Source organism: Pyrenophora tritici-repentis, chromosome 1 (assembly GCF_003171515.1).
Source record: "Pyrenophora tritici-repentis strain M4 chromosome 1, whole genome shotgun sequence".
NCBI lineage: Eukaryota > Fungi > Ascomycota > Dothideomycetes > Pleosporales > Pleosporaceae > Pyrenophora > Pyrenophora tritici-repentis.
Genome location: NC_089390.1, coordinates 4301648 through 4321494, shown reverse-complemented (window position 1 = coordinate 4321494; position 19847 = coordinate 4301648). Strand labels below are relative to the sequence as shown.

Here is a 19847-nt window from a genome sequence, read left to right as displayed (position 1 = left end):
CAAAGTGTAAATGTTGCGGTCCCTGTTACGCGGCCGGACGGGTGCGTGGGGAGGGCTGAGGTTAGTGTGCGTGTGAAGAGCCAGGGTGCTGGGTCGTTGGTCGTGGGCGATTGTAGGGTTGTGAAGATGGTGGATGGGAGGGATTGTCGTGGGGAAGGGGATGAGAGTGGTATGCTTGACGGTCTAAGCGGTATGGGGATACTACCTTTAGGATCCCGACTTTCCAACAACACAGCATTAACACTCTGCAACGTCGAGCGACTAGGATTCAACGCCGGATCACTCGTCGTAATCCAACTCAACCGCTGTTTAATAAACGCCTTCCCTATCTCTCTTGCCGGGCGCGGGGGTTCCGGTATCAAGAACGCCCGTGTCGTTGGCGTAGAGGCAGAGCAGTGCTAGCGCTGTGCCGACAGAGAGATCTTTGCCTGTTGGGCAGCAAAGTAAAATCTTCCCAACTTCATAAGAGAGCGAGGAGATGAAGGGGATGAGGCGAGGGAGTTGGGTGCGGAGATCGCGAGAGCCGAGTTTCCCGGGTTGGCAAGGGAGGTGGAGGTAGTTCCTTACGCCTGCGCGTTTGATCTCATCGGGGGAGAAGGGGGTGGGGGTGGCTCCGATTACGGTGTCGAAGGTTTTGAGTTCTATGTTTGAGCTGGGGGAGATGTAGATTTGAGTTGTGGGGTTGATTAGGGTTGCGATTGCGTTGCTGGCTTTCTCTGAAGAGATGAGCTTTTTAATTAGGGCAGGGGCATCTTCTTCGCTTGTAGTTATCAATGCGTCTTTGTGTTTCCAGAATAGCGGTGACGTTAGGCCGTGAGACCATGCCTCGTGGTCGTCGGCAGCACCCTGGATGTATCCGCTTTCTGATGCTTCTGCGCCGTGGACACGTCGTGATGCCGTGCAAAGCACGATAGGATGGAAATCCGGGAAAGAAGGTGGTGACTCGGGGAGAGAAGACTTTTGCGTAATCCAGATAGGTCGAAGTGGCTTTTGCAGTTTACTACGTAGATCTGGGATGTTGGGTTTGCAGATTTCCTGGTCTGGTTAGGCTGTGGCACGGAGATGATGAACACAGGATTAGCGACGTACCAGGAATTGCCTTACAAAACCATCTATCCTCTTCTCCATCTGCGCATGCTCACTTTCGCTCACAGCCTGTGGCGGCGTGAACAAGCTCGTCTCTTGCTTTTTCTCCTCGCCAAAAATAGCTCTGTTCATGACACAACACCAAATCGGTGTTGTCTTGCTCAAGGCGTCAGGCATACTCTTGCCTCTCCTCGTACTATCCACAACAACTGCCCCGCCCCATTTTCCTACTACATCCAGCAACTGCAAGTTCAGTCTTCTTAGACTAAAGCTCCATTCACCCATATGGCCGTCTGTACTTTTGAAATAGACTGATCCGGACTTTTGGGACGGCGGGATATACCAGCTACCGCAGCGTTCATTAGCTACTAACGGTAGATCGTACGCGGATGCAACCGTTGTGACAAAATTGCTGTCAGATATTATCGAGGTAAGACGGTTGTGTGTGGACAGTGTCGAGCGGCGTAGGGATGAAAGTGTGCTGGAGAGATTTGGTGTATTGGAGAGGTGTGGAAAGATGATGTCTGCCTCAGTCAAGGGCTGAGACATCTTGATCGAAGATACCGTGCTATTTCCCAGTGCCGAAGTTGCTGCTATGTGACTTGATGCAAGGCCCTCAACCAATCATATGTGCATACCCCGCACCCTATCCTGAAGGGGGTAATTCTAGTAGCGTGGCTAGGAGATGGTGCAAGATGTCACAGACGATATTGTGTAGGTGGTGAATATTTTTGGCGTACTTATATGTGAGGAGTATGAAGTGATTGTGTAGTTGCTCCTGGGTGGATGAAGGATCCATTAGTATGTCAAAACAGACAGCGCTAGGCTATTTCAGGTTAGTGGGAAGCTCACACGCGAAATCCAATCCAGAGGTGTACGGCATGATTGTCTCGAACGTACCCATGGACATTTCCCCGGACATTTCTCAAGTGGTGACTGATCTATGAGATATAATCATAAGACTTTTATAATGCGTTACTATCTAATCTTTCTTCACCAGCGACACCGGGGCAGTATAGCTCTTTCGCGCACTAACAAAGTAGTTGACTGTGGCAAAAATTACCAACGCACCAAACATGACTGATACCCAGTTCATGTCGATGGCAGTAGGATTCGGTATCATAGGAAAGAAAGAGAACAAGAATGATACAAACAAGAAACCGAGAGCGAGGTCATTGACAACACCCCCAAATTTGCCCAAGCTCCAGCGTCGGGAAAGCAGAGGTTCACCTCGGAGTCGTTTAGCCCGAACGCATCCAATCGAGATGATATAGGACAATATTAGCGCCACGTTCGACATGGAAACTATTGCCTTTAGGGCGACGTCTGAACCGAAGTTGATACATGTGATCGCGAGCGCTAAGCCCAAACAGACGAGCAAGGCGTTGACGGGAGTATCCTTATTAGCGGGCACTTGCTCAATCCATGGGGAAAATGGAAGTCCCCTATCTCGAGCAAAAGACCAGATCTGACGCGAAGATGCAGCAGTAACAGAGACGGCAGCGAAGAAGACCAGGATGATCAGTAAAGCTCCCATAACTTCCGTACCTGTGATGGAGCCCGTCGCATCATAGACGGCCTGTAGCACGGGTTGGCCAGTCATAGACGCTATGACACCTTCTGAAGCACCACCGCACACCATAAAGGTGATCATCATGATGCATCCAAGGATCCCGTTGAGAAATGCGCCCCACATCATGGCCTTGGGAAGTGAAGAAGAAGCATTTTTCAACTCCTCGGACATGTGAGCTCCAGCGTCAGGTCCGATGAAACACCAGAGCGGGGTGGATAAGCCGACAAATGCCGATAGACCTTGTGAACTCCACCCTCCATAGTTGTTCCATGTCGTGAAAACATTCATCATAGGTTCGCGCTTAGTCATTGTCCAAAATATGACCAAGAAAGCGAAAAAGACGATTACATGCAGTACCAGCATGCAGACCTCGACAAGTGGCAGGCGCTTCGTGAAGAAGATGTTGAATCCGACCATGAGGATGATGAATAGCATCATGAGGAGTGTAATATGCCATATCTGTCCTATGTTGGAATCTGGGTATGCAAGAAGGATCATACCGATGACGGATTTCGAAAGCATTTGCGCGCATGCAGGAATAGCGGCAATCCAACCGACCGTCGTGGCACAACCTGGGACGTATTTCAGTACATGAAACATAGAAAGCTCGGATTCAACGTACCCACGATGTAGCTGAGTGACTTTTGGAACGATGACGGTGCAAACTCGCTGACCCAATGATACTGACCGCCAGCGGTCGGTGCCATTGATGCCATTTCGGCGAGAGAGGCAACCAAAGCCAGGACAAAAAGCCATGTGATGATCATCATCCAGATAATACCTGCTGAGCCTCCATTGTATATCCCGAAGTAAGTATAACTTGCAAAAATGTCAGTACATGTTGATTCTGTGGTAGGTAAGGCACTCACAGAAGTGTATTCTCCCACGTTGACTGGAGTACAACCACAAAACCTATCATGGAAATTAGGCGGAAGTTTCGCTGAAGGCGCAGTTAGCAAAACAACGATCTATTGGGGCTTCTGGGAAAGTACCCGAAGCTTTTGTTTCTTTCCCATCCTATGCATATCGGAAGCATCGTGGTTTGTACCACCGAATGCGCCTACTTGCAGTCTCTCGGCATCTTGGGAGCTACTGATTCCAATGTCGAATTCAGCGACAGAGACGCGCGGTTTCGAGTCTTTGAAGATTGCCATTTTGCAAGGAGGGGCTGTGAGGCAGCGACAAGCTTCAAAGAAAGAACTCTTCCACCAAGAGCAAGACGACAAAACGTAAAGTCGTGTTGAAAACTAAACGAAGGGGATGGAAGATGTTCTGAACAAGCTGTTTTCACGCCGTGTGATACTAACTATTGGTGTTGGGATCGCCGCCCATTCATGCAGCAAGCCATCTAGTCGAATCAATGGTCGAGACAGCCTAGCCAAGGCGGTCTGGCCTGTTGGACGCGGCTCAAGTTCCAGGGCTCTTACGCCTGCGCAAGGGTTGTTACCTATCGATATCTTAAGTGGGATGAGATGGAGAATGGTGTTTGTCACGCGTGGACATGGATTATACCCTATTATGGTCGTCGCAATGTGACCGTGATGCCACCACAGCGAGTCGGGCGTATAAGTCGCGTATTGTAGCATCTCTGAGTAGGTTAGGCACCTATACGAAGATGCTATAGCTCGATCATATGCCTGTGGACGCACGCATCTCCATAGGCGTGTTGATTTGCATGATCATAAGCCTTTGCGACCCCGCCACTGATCAAGCACGCCAGCCGCTTCGCTCTTGAGCACGCGCCTTCGCTAGCGTACCTTCCTACAGTACTGCAACACCATCATCTGGAATTCATCGCGTCTTCACACAACAATTGCAATCCTCTTACATGCACGTTTGACATGCGTAGAAATTCATCCTAAGTCGCCCACTTGGCATACCATAGCTGTTTGGCTTCCGCGCCAGCCTCCCATCAGCAAGACTAATCATGTGAGCTGCAATGGCCTATGTCATAATCGCACAAATCTCGGATGAGGCCGCGGTCGCATCTTCCAAATTTACGGGACAAATGGTGAACATGCGGTACTTGACTGACAGGCCTTCTTGGACTCCACGTTTAGACCATCAATTTTATGGGCAAGGAAAAGCCGCCATTTTTCTCTGGTTCCCGTTATCTCCATGAAACAAGGCCAAGCTCAAACGCTTAGCGACAAAATCTCTGGTCCGCCTCTCCTTAAACTTACAAACTTTTCCTTTTGTTATGAATGCGCTCTTAGTTGACGACAGCAGTGTCGACAAATATGCCTTTCCTATCAGCTTGTAAAAAAATTGGGGATCTCTACCACCCAAAGTATACATCGTCACTCACGTTACTCATCATCAAGCAGGCTTTATTTAGACAGTTGCCCACTCAACTGGTAGACTTTTCAGTGTATCTTGGGACATACATAGCTGGTTACACGGCAGAAGATTAATCGCCTTCAATCACTATACCGTGTGGATTCTCGAGCAGACACTTTCACGACGGGGCAAGATATTTCTTCTCTTACAGTAAACGCCGGGTCTACAGTTAGCCATAACAATAACAACAAATAATACTATAATGAGATCGCGATCATGCGTAGTCAAAGCCGTTATTGCCATACGAGACACGTCTACGTACTGCCTGAGCAGGACGTTGGTCGCCGTCAGCCCAGGTGGCATTGGGAGCAACCATTCCAGTATCACAGTGCATGAGAATTTGACTGCAAAATAAGTGCTGAATAAATCTTGGACATCATCATGTTCAATACAGATCATCCTCTATTAGATGGGTTCGCGAACACCGTGAGTACTCCAAACTAGATGTTCGAGATGCGTACCCGGAAAACGGATGTCTATACACATAGCGACTATCGATATTGACATGAATTAGGTGGTTAGGATTACAAAATCCTACTATATGTCCCTTGCCTAGAACGACAACGGTAAGTCTATCGAATGGTGTAGTATAACTATGTGGTTTGCTAGAAACTTGGTAGCATCAATATGGCAGATATGATTATACAGCTGTGGTATAGGTGCGCTGATACCAGGGTCTAACTAGTAATATCGAAGTAGCGCCCGATCTCCGGGAGGTGAGCATTGCGGAAACTCGAATGCTGTGATTATTTTCATACAGCTCACCAGATGCATCTTCGTACAGGTCTCCAACGATTTCCAACAAACGTTCTGAAGTAAAAGGACGTCTGTACAAGCTCAAGAATTCTCCTCGAGTTTAAGGCTTGCGACACACCGGTGCGGAAGCTTAGATAGATCAAGAGTATACCCATATTACACTATCACCGAGTAGGAATGGACAGGTCCCTAGCGTGGGCAGACATCGCCTGGGGTAATTACCCGACATCCAAACAACCTCACCTCGCTCACCCACTCACGTCTCGTGTTTGGAAAAAGCGCTGTCAGCACTCCACGCAAGCTGAGCACTTGTGACTACTCCCCGCAATTGCCGATGCACTGTGCCCTGCAAATACCGAAGTGGGTGCTGCCAACATCTCGCGGCAGCCGGACATGACACAGTCCCTACCTGGTACTTACGGAAGTAACGGTTCACGAAGCAATATGCAGGTACTCATTTTCTTTGGCTGCACCGTATTCAGCAGAACCTTTGACTCCGACCAGTGTCGCAGTTTACGAAAAGAACGAGTCGCGAATAGATTAGCGGGTAAGATATCGTAGGCAAAGTATCGAGTAAGCCTTTGTGCACAGTTTCTTTCCTTACGACTACTTCATTTTGTGGTATGCCTACCGCATCTCCCTGTCCTTTCGTTACCAGGAAGACATCCATGCCTGGCAGCCATCCGTTGTCTGCCATCTCCCGCCTTCCAGAATTCTGCCTCATGTGCTCACTCCACCTTACAAGACGTCCCATTTAGCAAGTATGCATCCCTAACGAGGCTTGGCTATATCGCTGGCCAGTCAAGTCAACTGCGGCTGCCTCGCATACGGTGTGATTCAGGATAAATGCAAGATTAAAGAGCCTCCAAGATCGACATCCATCTACTCCAACAGTCAGGTGTACATGGTCGCGTTTCTAGAAGCTTTTCGACCGAAGAATTCCGGGTCAAGCTCATGTACCCGCCAGTATTCCACCATAGGCTGGTTCTCTCATCAACAGCTCATACAACAATATTGCAGCAGCCATCTCCATTGGTCTTTCTACAAACGTACTCATTATCACTGCATCTTAGTAGCAGGTGACATACGAATGTCATACGATAAACGTATGAACGCGTACTATCAGACAGTATACTTGGAGTACACAGTTTCGACGGTCGGCCCGATCATTCGTATTTCCATACAGCTGCACGAACACATCTCGTCTGGCAAGCGGTATTCTACCCGACAGTACCATGAGTTGAGAATGGGGCATAATCATCAAGACTGACCAATACTGTACCATACAGGCTCAGTTATTATACCCCAAGGCAGCTTTCTATGTTCCTTCGAGGAAAGGCTGGAAACTCTGTGTGCAGATCGCGGGGTAGAAGACCCGGACCATAAGCACCCCCGCAACCGCAAGTTGTCTCATGTATATGTTCATCTATTTATCCTTGGCGATTAACTTCTTTGAGAAACACGAAAGTTGGGGGCAAACGTTTAGCTAATATCTCAATGCCAGATTACAGTCGTGAGAGGGACTAGAGGGTCCATCAGTGCGGCATTATCTGATCACATTCAACGATCTACGCATAGCAATGGTATTTTGATTAACGATCACCCAGCTGAAGAGGTGCTACTGGAGGGTGGCAGATTGACGCCATCGCGCAAGTATGTACTTGTCATTGATCTGACTGGAGTCACTTGACGGAAAACCCTGCAAAGATCATAACACTGTTGATATACCTTCATTTAAGCCTCATCTCACAAGTGCTGATCGCACAGACCCAAGGTTATACCCCATGTCCGCAGTCTACGGGCCTGATTCCTGATGAATTGGTACCTCAAAGCTGGGGTGGCACCCGAGCCGCTCACAAACGTTGGTATAAGAGGCTTTGGGTTCCGTGAAGCTACGAGCATCAACCACCACCAGACTTTCATTCACTCATTCCTCCTGAGAAAACATGAAGGGTATTTACTCTGTGGCTTTGGCTTCGGCCATCACTGGCGCTCTCGCCGCTCCTACTCCTGCCGACAACGGCCCATTGGCTGCTCGTGCAGCATGCTCCAGCCCAGTCACGCTGACTGGCAACCCCTTCACTGGCCGCAAGATCTACGCCAACAAGTTCTACGCCGATGAGGTTAACAAGGCTGCGGCAGCCATGACTGACTCAACTTTGGCAGCAGCCGCTAAGAAGGTTGCTGATGTAGGAACCTACTTCTGGATGTGAGTTCTCTGTTTGTGATTCTACTGGCTCCTGAGATATTAACAGCTGCATAGTGACACCCGTGCCAAGATCGCCATGATCGAGGACGAGCTCAAGAACGTTTCCTGTGACCAGATTGCCGCGTTCGTCATCTACGACCTGCCCGGTCGTGACTGTGCCGCCAAGGCGTCCAACGGTGAACTCGCCGTGGGTCAACTTGACGTGTACAAGACGGAGTACATTGACCGTGAGTTCGCCAATGCTTGACTGATATTAAAAAATATACTCACGCCATATCTAGCTATTGTGGCCATCTTCAAGAAATACCCCAACACGGCTATCTCTCTCATCATCGAGCCAGACTCTCTGCCCAACTTGGTCACCAACGCCAACGTCCAGGCATGCCAGCAGTCAGCTTCTGGCTACCGCGATGGTGTCGCGTACGCTCTCAAGCAGCTCAACCTCCCCAACATTGCCATGTACATTGATGCCGGCCACGGCGGCTGGCTCGGTTGGGACGACAACATCAGTACGTCTCCTCTCTCCCCCTCACCTCCCCTTACTAACCCAATCCTCTCACAGAGCCCGGTGCCAAAGAACTCGCCACGGTCTACAAAGCCGCCGGCAGCCCCAAACAAGTGCGCGGCATCAGCACCAACATCGCAGGCTGGAACGCCTGGGACCTCTCCCCCGGAGAATTCGCAAACTCGGCCGATGGAAAATACAACAAGGCCCAGAACGAAAAACTCTACATCGGCCTCATCAGCCCCGAGCTGGTCAAGAACGGCATGCCAGGCCAAGCAATCGTTGACACAGGCCGCAACGGCGTCACCGGTCTGCGCGCAGAGTGGGGCGACTGGTGCAATGTCAACGGCGCTGGCTTCGGTGTCCGGCCCACGACAAACACGGGGTCCAGTCTCGTGGATAGCTTTGTTTGGGGCAAACCTGGTGGTGAGAGCGATGGCACGAGCGATAGTAGTGCGACGCGGTATGACTCTTTTTGCGGGAAGAGTGATGCGTATAAGCCTAGTCCTGAGGCGGGACAGTGGAATCAGGCGTACTTTGAGATGTTGGTTAAGAATGCTAAACCGGCTTTTTAAGAGACGGCAGATGAGGACAAGATGGTGGGGGACGAGGGACTTGATGAGGGGATGAGTGGGGGTTGTATATAGATTGACTTCTTTGTTGATACATTTTCGGAACAGAACAAAATAAAGACGCTCGTTACCTTCATTCTTCATCCTTTATTCCCCTCGAGTCCAACATCTCAGCATGCAGGTTTTCCACCGCTTTCCACTCTACACCCACCCACTATTCTATTCCCTCATAAACCAGTGCTCTGGTACAACCAACTCTGCATAGCGGAAAAGTGCGCAAAAGGGAGCGAACAGAAATCACGATGATGAAGGAAAAAGAGCTTTATGTTTAGCAGAAACGATGATACAAACGTCGTTGTAACGAGATCTAACTCAGGGCTCACTCGAGCTATTTCTACGACATACACACCCTACTTGGCGCAAGCAGGGCAGTCATTCGATCCGAAAGGATAAAAGATCAATCGTCACCTCACACCCACAAAGATAAAAGACCATCAACGCCACAAAAAATGCTGATTTCGCCCACCACTCTATGGGATACCCATCCCAACCAACCGCCCAACCTAGTGATACACATCTACACATTACCCGGCCCGGGCCCTTTACCCGGATCAAGCAAAAGATGCGGTTTAAGAAAGCCATCGTCAATCTGTTTGAAAGCGTTGGCGGGATCATGGCTGATTTCATTGAAGAGCTGTTTAACAGCGCCGGTAGCGGTGGCGACACGGCTGGGGCCCCCACCGCCGTCGTTTGCGGATGCGGAACCCGACGGGCGATGACCGGATGTGGGATAAGGAGAGCCGTCGTTTGCAACCATGGGTGAGGGGATGCGATTTGGGGAGCGGCGTGCGCTAGGAGGAAGATCGAGGTCGATGTCGTCTTCGTCTGCGGAGCCGCTGTCAGCGGGGCTGAGGAGACTTTGGTCAGCGCCATCGCGGGCGCGGGGGTGGCTGGAGTTGCGGCGTGTGGCGCCGTTTGGGCGGATTGGGGGGCTAGCACGGTTTATGGAGCCGCTGGAGTAGGTGGCGTCTGCGCCGTTTACGTTGTTGAGGGTAAAGCCGTTTTGGCTGGGGCGGGGTGTGTGGCCGTAGCCTTGGCCTTGTTTGCGAGTGTAGGTTCCGCCGGTGACGACTTCAATGTCGAATTCATCGTCGCTGTCAATCTCTTCTACTACACCGGTGCGGATACCTAGGATCTCCAGCATGCGGGCTGTGGTGCCTCCGAATATGATGACCGTCAAGACGACCACGACAAGCACAGTGGCTCGTAGCGTATCGCCGTTGTTACCTGTAAGACCTGCAGCTAGTGCGACACCGACGGCACCGCGCAGACCTGCCCAGTAAATCATAGCCTGATGCGCCCAAGGAATCTCCTCTACCAACTCCTCTCCGCGACGGCGTTGCCGATATCTCGTAACAGCATTGATAATCCTAGAGAGTGGAAATACGGCGCACCATCGAGCGGCGCAGATTCCGGCTACAGTGATCAAGATAAAGAGTGGTTTATAATCCAGCTTATCATCGGTAAAGAGCGAGAGTCCGAGGTAAATGAAGATGAAATTCTCCGAGATCTGCGATGTGATCTGGAAGACGAATTTGGTAGTGAGTTGGGTTCTCCTTGACATGTTGTGGTAAGCGTAGTGCTTCAAGCATATACCGCAGAACAGTAGCGACACAATACCTGATCTCATTAGCAAGAGTTGAGTAAAATAGACTACAATACTCACCAGACATGTGGATTGCGTTGGACAAGAAATATGTCAGGTAGGCAGTAAGGATAATCAGACAACTCTCCGTCTTGGGGAAACGACGGACATAAGTGAACTTGAGCATGAGAGACACAGCGATGCCTACAGTGACACCAATGAAGAGACTACCGAAGAAGACGCCAAAGAAGATACCAAAGGCCTCGAATAGGCTGACAAGTCCCAGCGATTCGGCGCCATCCTTATACTTTTGCGCCGTCTCGAACAAGACAATAGCGACAGCATCGTTGAGAATTGACTCGCCGAAAATGAGAGTGTACAGCTTGGGCTCAACTTTGTAGGTGTCGAAAATGGCCAGGATAGTCACAGGGTCGGTGGCAGAAAGAGTGGCGCCGACGGACATGGCCTCGACAAAGTTGATCTTGAAGCCATCGAGAGGTATCCTTGTCCACAGGAACAAGATAAGACCCAAGACTAGGGCGGATATGAATGTGCCTGCAAAAGCAAAGGTAAGGATAGTGCCGATGTGTCTGAAGAAATTGCCCTAGTAATGTTAGGACCTGAGTGATGGCAGCAGCACGTCCAGCTCACTTGATGTAGTTCGTAGCCAGCCGACAAAATGATTGGAGGTAGCAGCAAATTAAAGAACATCTGATAGTCGAAACTAACAGCATCGCGCACTGAGGCGGGCGCTGACAGGCGTAGTATGAGACCAACGACCATTCCTGAAAGGCGTTAGTGTGATGTCTGTAGCGCGATACGATGACGAGGTGAGCTAGAACGCCATGGCCAGTGGACATGTGCAGATTACCCCACAATTGTGCGGGTGATCGAATTTTGCCTGCAAGTGATCGAGCTTTTCAAGTCATGGACAAAGTCGACTACGCCCACTACGCCGAGCTTGTATTGACGAACGCCAAGGTGGGTAACGACATCAGTGAGCCGTGGGGACAACGTACCCGCAAAAATCGAGAGAACCGTCTCATGGACGGCCTGGATCTTCCGCGTATGGAGGATGTAGCTCGTGAAGAGGGCGATTATGAGCAGGATGATTAGAATGGACAGGGCCCATGATGTGAATATCTCCTTCTGTCCTGCCTCTGGCTCGTCTGTGTCGACGCATTAGATTGGGGGGGTTCGTCGCTGGGGATGCCGGAGAACTGACCGTCCGGGTCTGCGTCGGATGCATCGCGCTCTGTGGCGTGTGGTCAGTATTCGTGCTTTCCATATTGACGCTTTCTAGAAGATTCGGAGTCGCATACTGAGAAGCTCGCCAATGGCCCACCACCCCATTATCGACGCCATGCTGGACTCAAAGCCGGACTGTCATCAGCAGCCGTGATATCGTGGGCGACGTCGCGGGCGGTTATGCGCAGAGCGAGGGGGTGCGGGTGCAGATGCGGTGCAGGTACAGGTGGCTGTTCGGCCTTGGATGCGATGCTACCTAATTGTGGGCAGGGCAAGGTTGCGCAACGAAGACGGGGCTGGCACGTGCGCGCGAGTGAAAGGGCCGGATGATATGCAATGGTGAGGCGTCGAGGCAGAAAACAGAGGCCGATGTTCACTTGATAGAGGGTCCTGATGACCGACGCGTCGCTGCCTGCGCTCCAGGTGTCGCTTTCCAACCATGTCTCGGCTGCTGTTCCAGCGAAGACACCAATAGCCAATCACCATCGACCAGCTCCGACCAGGCCCGACAAGGGTCTCGGAACCGCTGATCGGTCGCAGTCGACATCCAAGCAACGTCATAGCCACACACACACTGGCTACCCAACCTGCATGACATCTACCTGGAATCACCTGCAAGACTTACTAGACCCCCTTCACCCAGCCCTCGCATAAGTACACGGCTGGCCTGCACATGACCTACACCGCCTCTCGCTAGCACCCCCATCCCGCCCTGCTTATTACGTCCACTCTCTCCTCCACCTCCGTAGTCCCGTATAGTACCATTTATCGTAAACTGTTTGGTCGCGATCCCAGCCCGATCCTCAGCAAAACTTAACTAGCGGCTCTTTCACCGCGGATGCATGATTTAGTTCCGCCGCGCTTCCTAAACTTTTCTTGATAACCCTGCCCTCTCGCACCACATCACTCCACTGCCAAAAGCACCCAACTTTTATACACACCCCTTCGGTCCTGCCAATCCTAGTTTGGCCGACCCTAGCAGTCAGCCACGAGGGCAGACCACGTCGCCTGCCAACACCACACGACATGTCTTCCTCACGGCCCCATGGCGGTGATGAGCCCGAGTCTTCACCTCGTTCTTCGCCTCCCTCTAAAATCGACACTTCATCTCGCCCAAGACCTCGACCCAAACTCGTTTCTTTTGGCCGCGACTCCCTAGCTGGTGGACGTCCAGACGCAGAGGGCCACCCCCACGTGGAATTCATAACCGACTCCGAACCTACCATCATACCCCAACGAATGTCTTCCGAAGTCGACCCACTCCTTAAGGAGGCCCTGTCGCCCGACGACGAAGATGACGACTGGATGGGTGAACAACAAGTCGAGGAGACCAAGAGCAGTTGGTTCTTGTTCCTGCTCACCTTTGGCGGCCTCGGCCTGCAAATAGGTTGGTCAGTCGAAACCTCAAACGGTTCGGTACGTACTTTTCCTGTCTGAGTGCGACGAGCGCGGCCCGGTTCCTGCATGTACCTCGAGACCCTAGTAGGTACTATGCGGCTCTAAGATCGGCATGCATGTATCGCTCTGTCGCTGCCCGTACCCTCTGTCCGACACTGGATTCTATTTTCACATGTGCACATGACGCTAACCCTGCACAGCCCTATCTCCTTTCACTCGGCCTGAGCAAGTCGATGCTTGCCCTGGTATGGATCGCCGGCCCTCTCTCTGGTGTACTCGTCCAGCCCTATGTCGGTCTCAAGAGTGACAACTGCCGCTTGCGCTGGGGAAAACGGAGACCGTTCATCATTGGCGGCGCTGCCGCAACCATAGTCTCCCTAATGGTTCTGTCCTGGGCAAAGGAAATCATCGGAGGCTTCTTAGGTCTTTTCGGTGCCAACCCAGAGTCTACCTTTGTCAAGACGAGCATCATGCTCTTCGCTGTTCTGTTCGTATACGTATTGGACTTCGCTATCAACGTCATCCAAGCTGGTGTACGAGCATACATTGTCGACGTCGCGCCCACACATCAACAAGAGTCTGCCAACGCATGGTTGATGCGTTCGGCGGGTATTGGCAATATCCTAGGCTACCTGGCCGGCTATGTCAAGCTACCGGAGTACCTCCCATGGCTCGGTGATACCCAGTTCAAGGTTCTTTGTGCCATCGCCTCTTTTGTCATGGCTGTCACGGTTGGCATCAGTTGCTCCACTTGCTCCGAACGCGACCCACAGTTTGACACGGCTCCTGCCGAACAACAAGATGGCGTCCTCGCTTTCTTCAGGGGTCTTGCGCGCTCAGTCAAGAAACTGCCTCCACAGATCAAAAAGGTTTGTGCGGTCCAGTTTTTTGCTTGGATCGGATGGTTTCCTTTCCTCTTCTACATCACTACCTATGTTGGCGAGATCTTTGCGGATCCCATTTTCGAAAAAGACCCTCATCTACCAGACTCCAGGATCGATCAAGTCCTAGAAGACGGTACAAGAATTGGCACTAGAGCCCTTCTCATCTTCGCCATCACTACCTTTCTCTCCTCTGTCATTCTCCCATTTGTCATTCCCCCAACCTTCCAAGCACCGGAGCCAGATCGTCCAATGACACCAGCAACGCCCATGACACCCGCAACCCCACATTCCATGGGCGGCTCCGGCTACTTTGCCCTGAACCACACACCAAGAGGAACCCCGACGACGATCATGGAGAAGATTTCAAAGTCACTGGAGATGTTGCAGATCAAGTCACTCACCCTACGTCGCGCCTGGTTCATCTCGCACATTCTCTTCGCTGTGCTCATGGTACTTACCTTTTTCGTCCACAGCACATGGGGCGCTACCATCCTCGTCGGCGCCATAGGAATCCCCTGGTGCGTAACCAACTGGGCCCCCTTTGCCATCATTTCGTCTGAAATCTCCAAACGCGACGCCATCCGCCGCGGCATCATCAAGCCCCGCGACCGCGAATCCCAGCTCATCGCCGAAGGCGAAGACGACGGCTCCGGCGCAGACTCTGCCGGCGTCGTCCTCGGCATCCACAACGTAGCCATCGCCGCCCCTCAAGTCATCGCCACCCTGGTCAGCGCCATCATGTTTAAGCTCCTCCAAAAACCACGCGGCACCGCTGGCGACACAAGCGTAGCATGGGTCCTCCGCTTCGGTGGCCTCTGCGCCCTCGCTGCCGCATGGCTCACGCTCCAAGTCAACGAGGAGAAGGAAGAAGAGGAGGAGGCTGAAGAACCCTTTTTTAGACGCAGACGCATGTCGTAGGATGACTCTGATGCTGAATCCGTGGCCACTCTTAGACGCCAATTGCACTTGTCGCTTCTTTGCCGTCGTGTCGTCTTGCCTACATCAAAGTCGAGGAATGGGTAGAAACTTTGGGTTGATGGGTAGACGATTGATGGAAAGTTGAGGAGGGATGATAGTAGCTTTTTAACGGAACAAAAGGGGAGGCTTCGCGGCCTCGCTGTGTAGATGATGGTGAGGTGGTTCTTTTTCTTTTGGGTAGGCTTGGAAACGGGGTTGGAAATGCACAAAGGAACGGAAAGAAAAGGGAATGGAGTTCAAGCATATAGTTGTTCTGCGTTTGCCTGGCGCTTCTCACTTCACTTCATCATGTGACCATGGAGTTATGAGCAATGATGAAATGGAACGGAATCGGGTCTTTTGGGAGTAAGGACTGGATATTGGCGTGGGCGTGGTCGTTTAGACCGGATCAAAGGTTTGTACAGAGCTGGCGGCGTTTAATACACATCCTTTTATCCTTTTACTTCAAAACCTGTGCACGTCACGGAGGGAAGAATATATACATACATATACTTCACACAGTTAGTTCGACGGGAAAATCATAATCAGCTAAGAATAAGATGATGACATATATGGGAATCAAATACCAACAGCCAAAAAAATGATAAAAGGAAACAACAACAGAATAAACAGACAAGGCCACACGAGGAGCCCCACCAACCAACCAAGCATCCAACATCATCCCAAGCCAAGACCTACCTCCCATTCCATGCAACTGCTCCTGCGATCACTACACAGCAAGTACACGGTCTCTCATTCAACGTACGAGTCCAGTAAAAGAGACATCATCACAACCTAGGTGGTATATTACCATTCCTTCGAGGATGCCCGCCTGGCGGGCGACGTGCAGTGCGAAAGGGACGAGGGGAATGGTGGGCAGCCGTACCAGGAACAGGAGCAGGAGCAGGAGTGGCAGTAGGAGGAGCAGTCTAAGCGCCTTGGTACCTGTCGAACCTCCAAATCCTCGCGCGCATGTCACCACTTCCAGTAGCGAAGACGCCGCCAGTGGGACTAGGGGCCACGGAGATGACTACAAGTAGGATTGAGTTAGCAAATTGTTCAAATCACGAGTCCATCCATATATACGTGAGAACTTACCAGAGTTCTTGTGTCCCTGCAACATGAGTTGAGCGACACCGGTGTGGGGGTCCCAGAACTGGACGCCGCGGTCCTTGGAACCACTGAGTACCCAGTCGCCATGGGGGGTGAGAGCGACGGAGAGAACAAAGTCCTTGTGGCCTTCGAATGTGCGGATGCATTTTCCAGTGGGGTGGTTTCCGCCGGGGACGAAGCGGTTGGTGGTTGATAGCTCCCACATTTTGATCGTCTTGTCTAGACTGCCGCTGACGAGGCGGTTGCCGGAAGGAGCGAAGGCTACGCTGTAGACGCTGTCCTTGTGGCCGTGCTCGCCTTCGAGTCGGACAACGAGTTGGCCGGTTTGGATGTCCCATACACGGACGCTCTTGTCGAGCGATCCAGCAGCCACGTAAAGATTGTCGGGGGAGATGGCGACAGTGGTAACGCCGTCTTCGATGGAGAAGTTTGAAACTTGCATGTTGGATTCGAGATCCCAGAGACGCACGCTCCTGTCGCCACTACCCGAGGCGATGATCTTGCCATTCCTGGCGAAATCGAGCGAATAAATGTCCTGCTCGTGACCGGTGAATTGGTGCTTGATGGTACGGCTGGCAATGTCCCAGACCTAGTTGTAACGTCAGTACTTCCTTTTCATCACTGTACGATCTAAACATACCCTGATGACCTTGTCCTCAGCACCAGTGGCTAGGTATTGGCCATTGGGACTGAAGCAGACACTCCTGATGTAGAGATCCCCATCTTCTGGCAAACTTCCGTCCTGGAGGTGTGCGACAGGGCTACCAGTCTCGACGTCGAAAATCTGTGCCGAGCGATTGCAACCTGTGGCGACATATCTACCGTCCAAGCTGAAACGAACACAGCACACAACACTTTGATGTGGCAAGTTATGAATAAGATCAACATCGAGCACTCGCCTTGAACGAGGGTTGAAAACAGCGAACCAATCACTGCCTTCTTTCTTCAAGTTTTCAGGCAATTGCTCGATGTCAAGATCGGCAAGAATGTTGCTCTCTCTGAGAGGAATATGGTTGGCTGCCATCAATGCATTCTGTTGATGATGAGGCGGTGGGGTGGGTCGCGGAACCTGGGGGGATCCGGGGTAGGGAGCAGGATTGTTCTGCTGAGGAGTGGCGGGGTTGGGGGGACCGCGGGCAGGACCTGGACGCTTAGCACCAGGCGAAGCAGTTGGCTGTGGGGGCTGACCGTAGCCTAGGGGTCATTAGTAACATGATTGACTACCAAGCAAGTATTCGATCTCACCATTCACAGATGGAGGGCCGGGCTGGTAGCCACCAAAGTGCTGTGGGGGACCAGGGGGGCCTGGCGGGCCCTGGGGACCTCCCAACTGTGGTGGCATGCCATGACCCTGGGGTGGCTCCTGTGGAGGAGGGGCTAGGCCCGGACCACCCTGAGCAGCGCTGCCTGCCATTATACCGCCAAACAAGTTGCTAGGACCGTGGCCGATCTGGGGCGGCTGGGGTTGAGAGGGGCCGTGGTGCTGCGAGTTCTGGCTGGGGCCGCCGCGAGCCTCGAGCTCACGTTCCAGCTGGGCAATGCGCTCTTCATATCTGCGGACGAGGTTAGCATTGCCATTTCAGTTTGTGTGTATGCGACGGAATATTCCTCTTAGCGCCAGCATCGCAAGGATGCGGTGTGGAGCAAACATGTGAAGCTTACTTTGATTTCATCTGGTTGTGCGACTGCTCGAGTGAGTAGACTTTTCCCCGGATGAGTTCTATCTCCTGGATGTGCCGGCTGACTACGAGGAAGAGATTAGCACGTGTACAATGGCAATGATGAGGTTTGGTGAAGTGGTGCGAAATACGACATGAGGTAGTTTCGCCGTCTCCGAAGCATGACTGTCTATTACGCGGTGACAGTATGGGAAGACTCACTCTGGCCTTCATATTCGACGCTGCGCTGAGATTCAGTCTCGAATTCCGTCTTGATGCTGTCGAGCAGCTCGTTGAGGCGCTGGGCTGGGCCGGCCTGAGGACCGCCCATGACACGGGGAGGGTAGTGGTTCATGGCGGCGAAGTGTATGCGCTCGTGGTCAGGGTGAAGAGGATGGAGCGTCGGTATGCCTCGCGTCGCGGGCTACTGCGTGGCGTGGGTGAAAACGCGGTATGCGACGGTGAAGTCGATGGATGCCTGCCTGTCGCAAGGCTGCTGTCGCAATCGTCGCAGAGGCTGTCAGTGCAAAAATAATTTAGCAGGGCCGGCCCTCTGGTGGGCGCGACAGGTATCGGATAGATGAAGTCTGAATCGGCTCGGCTCAGGTGCAGGCAAGTGAGGTTGGTGGTAACAGCGAAAGGCTGAGGTTTGAGCGGAAGATGGGTGGGTCGGTGGTTGGTGCTTTTGCTTGGCTTGCACGGAGGAAGGTGCGTTTCAAATCCGGCAGGCGGGAGGGGATGCAACGAAGACAATATCGCCGTCAACCGCGGGCCAAACAACCACTAAACTGTCTGCCTACTGCTTTCAGTATGCAGTAGAGGCGTTCCATGGCTCTGCACACCTCCCCGCACCCATACGCGTGCACCCCCCAGGCTCCGCGCGTCTCCCTCTCCCACCCGCGCCAGTCGCTCTTCTCCACCCCGTCCATCGGACCCTGGCTAGTCTTTCCGCTGCCCGTCGCACGCTAACGAGCCAAGTTGCCCATCACACGTGCCTGGCTGATTGTGCCCGAGGCTCGTATTCACGACATGTCTTGCTGTCACGAAACCTTATGTCACATGTTCTCATCATCATCACGTGTTGGTGAGCTTTCTTTAGAAGTTGAAAAGTGCCAACATATTCGACATGTCCCAATGCTACTCAGGCATCTAGTAACGCCACCAAAGGCAGTGCAAGGTTAATCATGTCCCCCACCGTCTTACCGTATATTACGGACCCCCGTCACGTCTGCAGTCGGATGGCCAAGTCTGAACGAGCACACTGTGCTTATCATGGCGAGACTTGTTGGAACATCTGATATATTATACAGAATAGCTCGAGACTACTTCGCAAACTTGACCGTAGTTCCCGCTTACCACGTCACACAGCCATTTATAACATGTCCGCTAGCCAACTCGTCCGCTTCTCCGTTGCACTCACAATCACGATGGTTACACGCTGCGTCGGCGGCTGAACTCAACACGCCACCCACGGCACGCAGCCTTCCACCCCCGCGTACCTTTGGTTGCACCGTGTCCGGCCCGCATCTAGCCTTTGAAAACTCGTTCAGGTCAAACGATACTTTTATGCACGGCGTCGGCCCAACACACCATACCAGTACCATGGTTGTTCCCGCTTCCGCTGCATATGCCACCACTCACCAGCTGTTCCTGCCTTTTGTAGTCCCGCGTGGGAGCGTCTGGCGTCATCGCGTAAGCCCTTTCCGAGCTACGATCATTATTACCAAGTACCATATTCTCGACCCACCGACTGAGATATCGTCGCGTCACCCTGATTCCGTGAATGTACCCTGCCATCATGTCCTCTCCATACACCGCTTACATCACGCAACACTGACTCTTCAATGGGCACACATGCCGTCTGCACTGCCTCTTGGCCTGCCGAATACTACCAATCGCCACT

The 19847-nt window shown here is 52.1% G+C and overlaps 7 protein-coding genes across 7 annotated transcripts; 3 read left to right on the top strand and 4 right to left on the bottom strand.

Moving 5' to 3' along the window:
• Window positions 1-309: 309 nt before the first annotated feature.
• On the bottom strand, window positions 310-1635 carry PtrM4_017010 (tRNA A64-2'-O-ribosylphosphate transferase; the record flags this gene model as incomplete). Its single annotated transcript, XM_001931591.2, has 2 exons — window positions 310-1035; window positions 1090-1635. The coding sequence occupies 2 exons, from the start codon at window positions 1633-1635 to the stop codon at window positions 310-312; spliced, it is 1272 nt and encodes a 423-aa protein (XP_001931626.2).
• Window positions 1636-2068: 433 nt separating this feature from the next.
• On the bottom strand, window positions 2069-3813 carry PtrM4_017000 (PotE, Amino acid transporter; the record flags this gene model as incomplete). The annotated part of the gene is made up of 4 exons (XM_001931590.1): window positions 2069-3231; window positions 3282-3478; window positions 3529-3599; window positions 3652-3813. 4 exons carry the CDS (start codon window positions 3811-3813, stop codon window positions 2069-2071), a joined length of 1593 nt encoding a protein of 530 aa, XP_001931625.1.
• A 3888-nt stretch (window positions 3814-7701) lies between these two features.
• PtrM4_016990 (Glyco-hydro-6 multi-domain protein) lies at window positions 7702-9044 on the top strand (the record flags this gene model as incomplete). The annotated part of the gene is made up of 4 exons (XM_066103256.1): window positions 7702-7964; window positions 8019-8191; window positions 8246-8473; window positions 8527-9044. The coding sequence occupies 4 exons, from the start codon at window positions 7702-7704 to the stop codon at window positions 9042-9044; spliced, it is 1182 nt and encodes a 393-aa protein (XP_065965458.1).
• Window positions 9045-9618: 574 nt separating this feature from the next.
• PtrM4_016980 (NhaP, NhaP-type Na+-H+ and K+-H+ antiporter) lies at window positions 9619-11469 on the bottom strand (the record flags this gene model as incomplete). The annotated part of the gene is made up of 3 exons (XM_066103255.1): window positions 9619-10721; window positions 10768-11290; window positions 11338-11469. The coding sequence occupies 3 exons, from the start codon at window positions 11467-11469 to the stop codon at window positions 9619-9621; spliced, it is 1758 nt and encodes a 585-aa protein (XP_065965457.1).
• Window positions 11470-11613: 144 nt separating this feature from the next.
• On the top strand, window positions 11614-11802 carry PtrM4_016970 (uncharacterized protein; the record flags this gene model as incomplete). The annotated part of the gene is made up of 1 exon (XM_066103254.1): window positions 11614-11802. The coding sequence occupies one exon, from the start codon at window positions 11614-11616 to the stop codon at window positions 11800-11802; it is 189 nt and encodes a 62-aa protein (XP_065965456.1).
• Window positions 11803-12960: 1158 nt separating this feature from the next.
• On the top strand, window positions 12961-15253 carry PtrM4_016960 (MelB, Na+-melibiose symporter and related transporter; the record flags this gene model as incomplete). Its single annotated transcript, XM_066103253.1, has 3 exons — window positions 12961-13350; window positions 13533-15065; window positions 15170-15253. 3 exons carry the CDS (start codon window positions 12961-12963, stop codon window positions 15251-15253), a joined length of 2007 nt encoding a protein of 668 aa, XP_065965455.1.
• Window positions 15254-16102: 849 nt separating this feature from the next.
• PtrM4_016950 (WD40 repeat protein) lies at window positions 16103-18299 on the bottom strand (the record flags this gene model as incomplete). Its single annotated transcript, XM_001931585.2, has 6 exons — window positions 16103-16203; window positions 16272-16875; window positions 16927-17480; window positions 17532-17839; window positions 17949-18030; window positions 18167-18299. The coding sequence occupies 6 exons, from the start codon at window positions 18297-18299 to the stop codon at window positions 16103-16105; spliced, it is 1782 nt and encodes a 593-aa protein (XP_001931620.1).
• Window positions 18300-19847: the final 1548 nt, after the last annotated feature.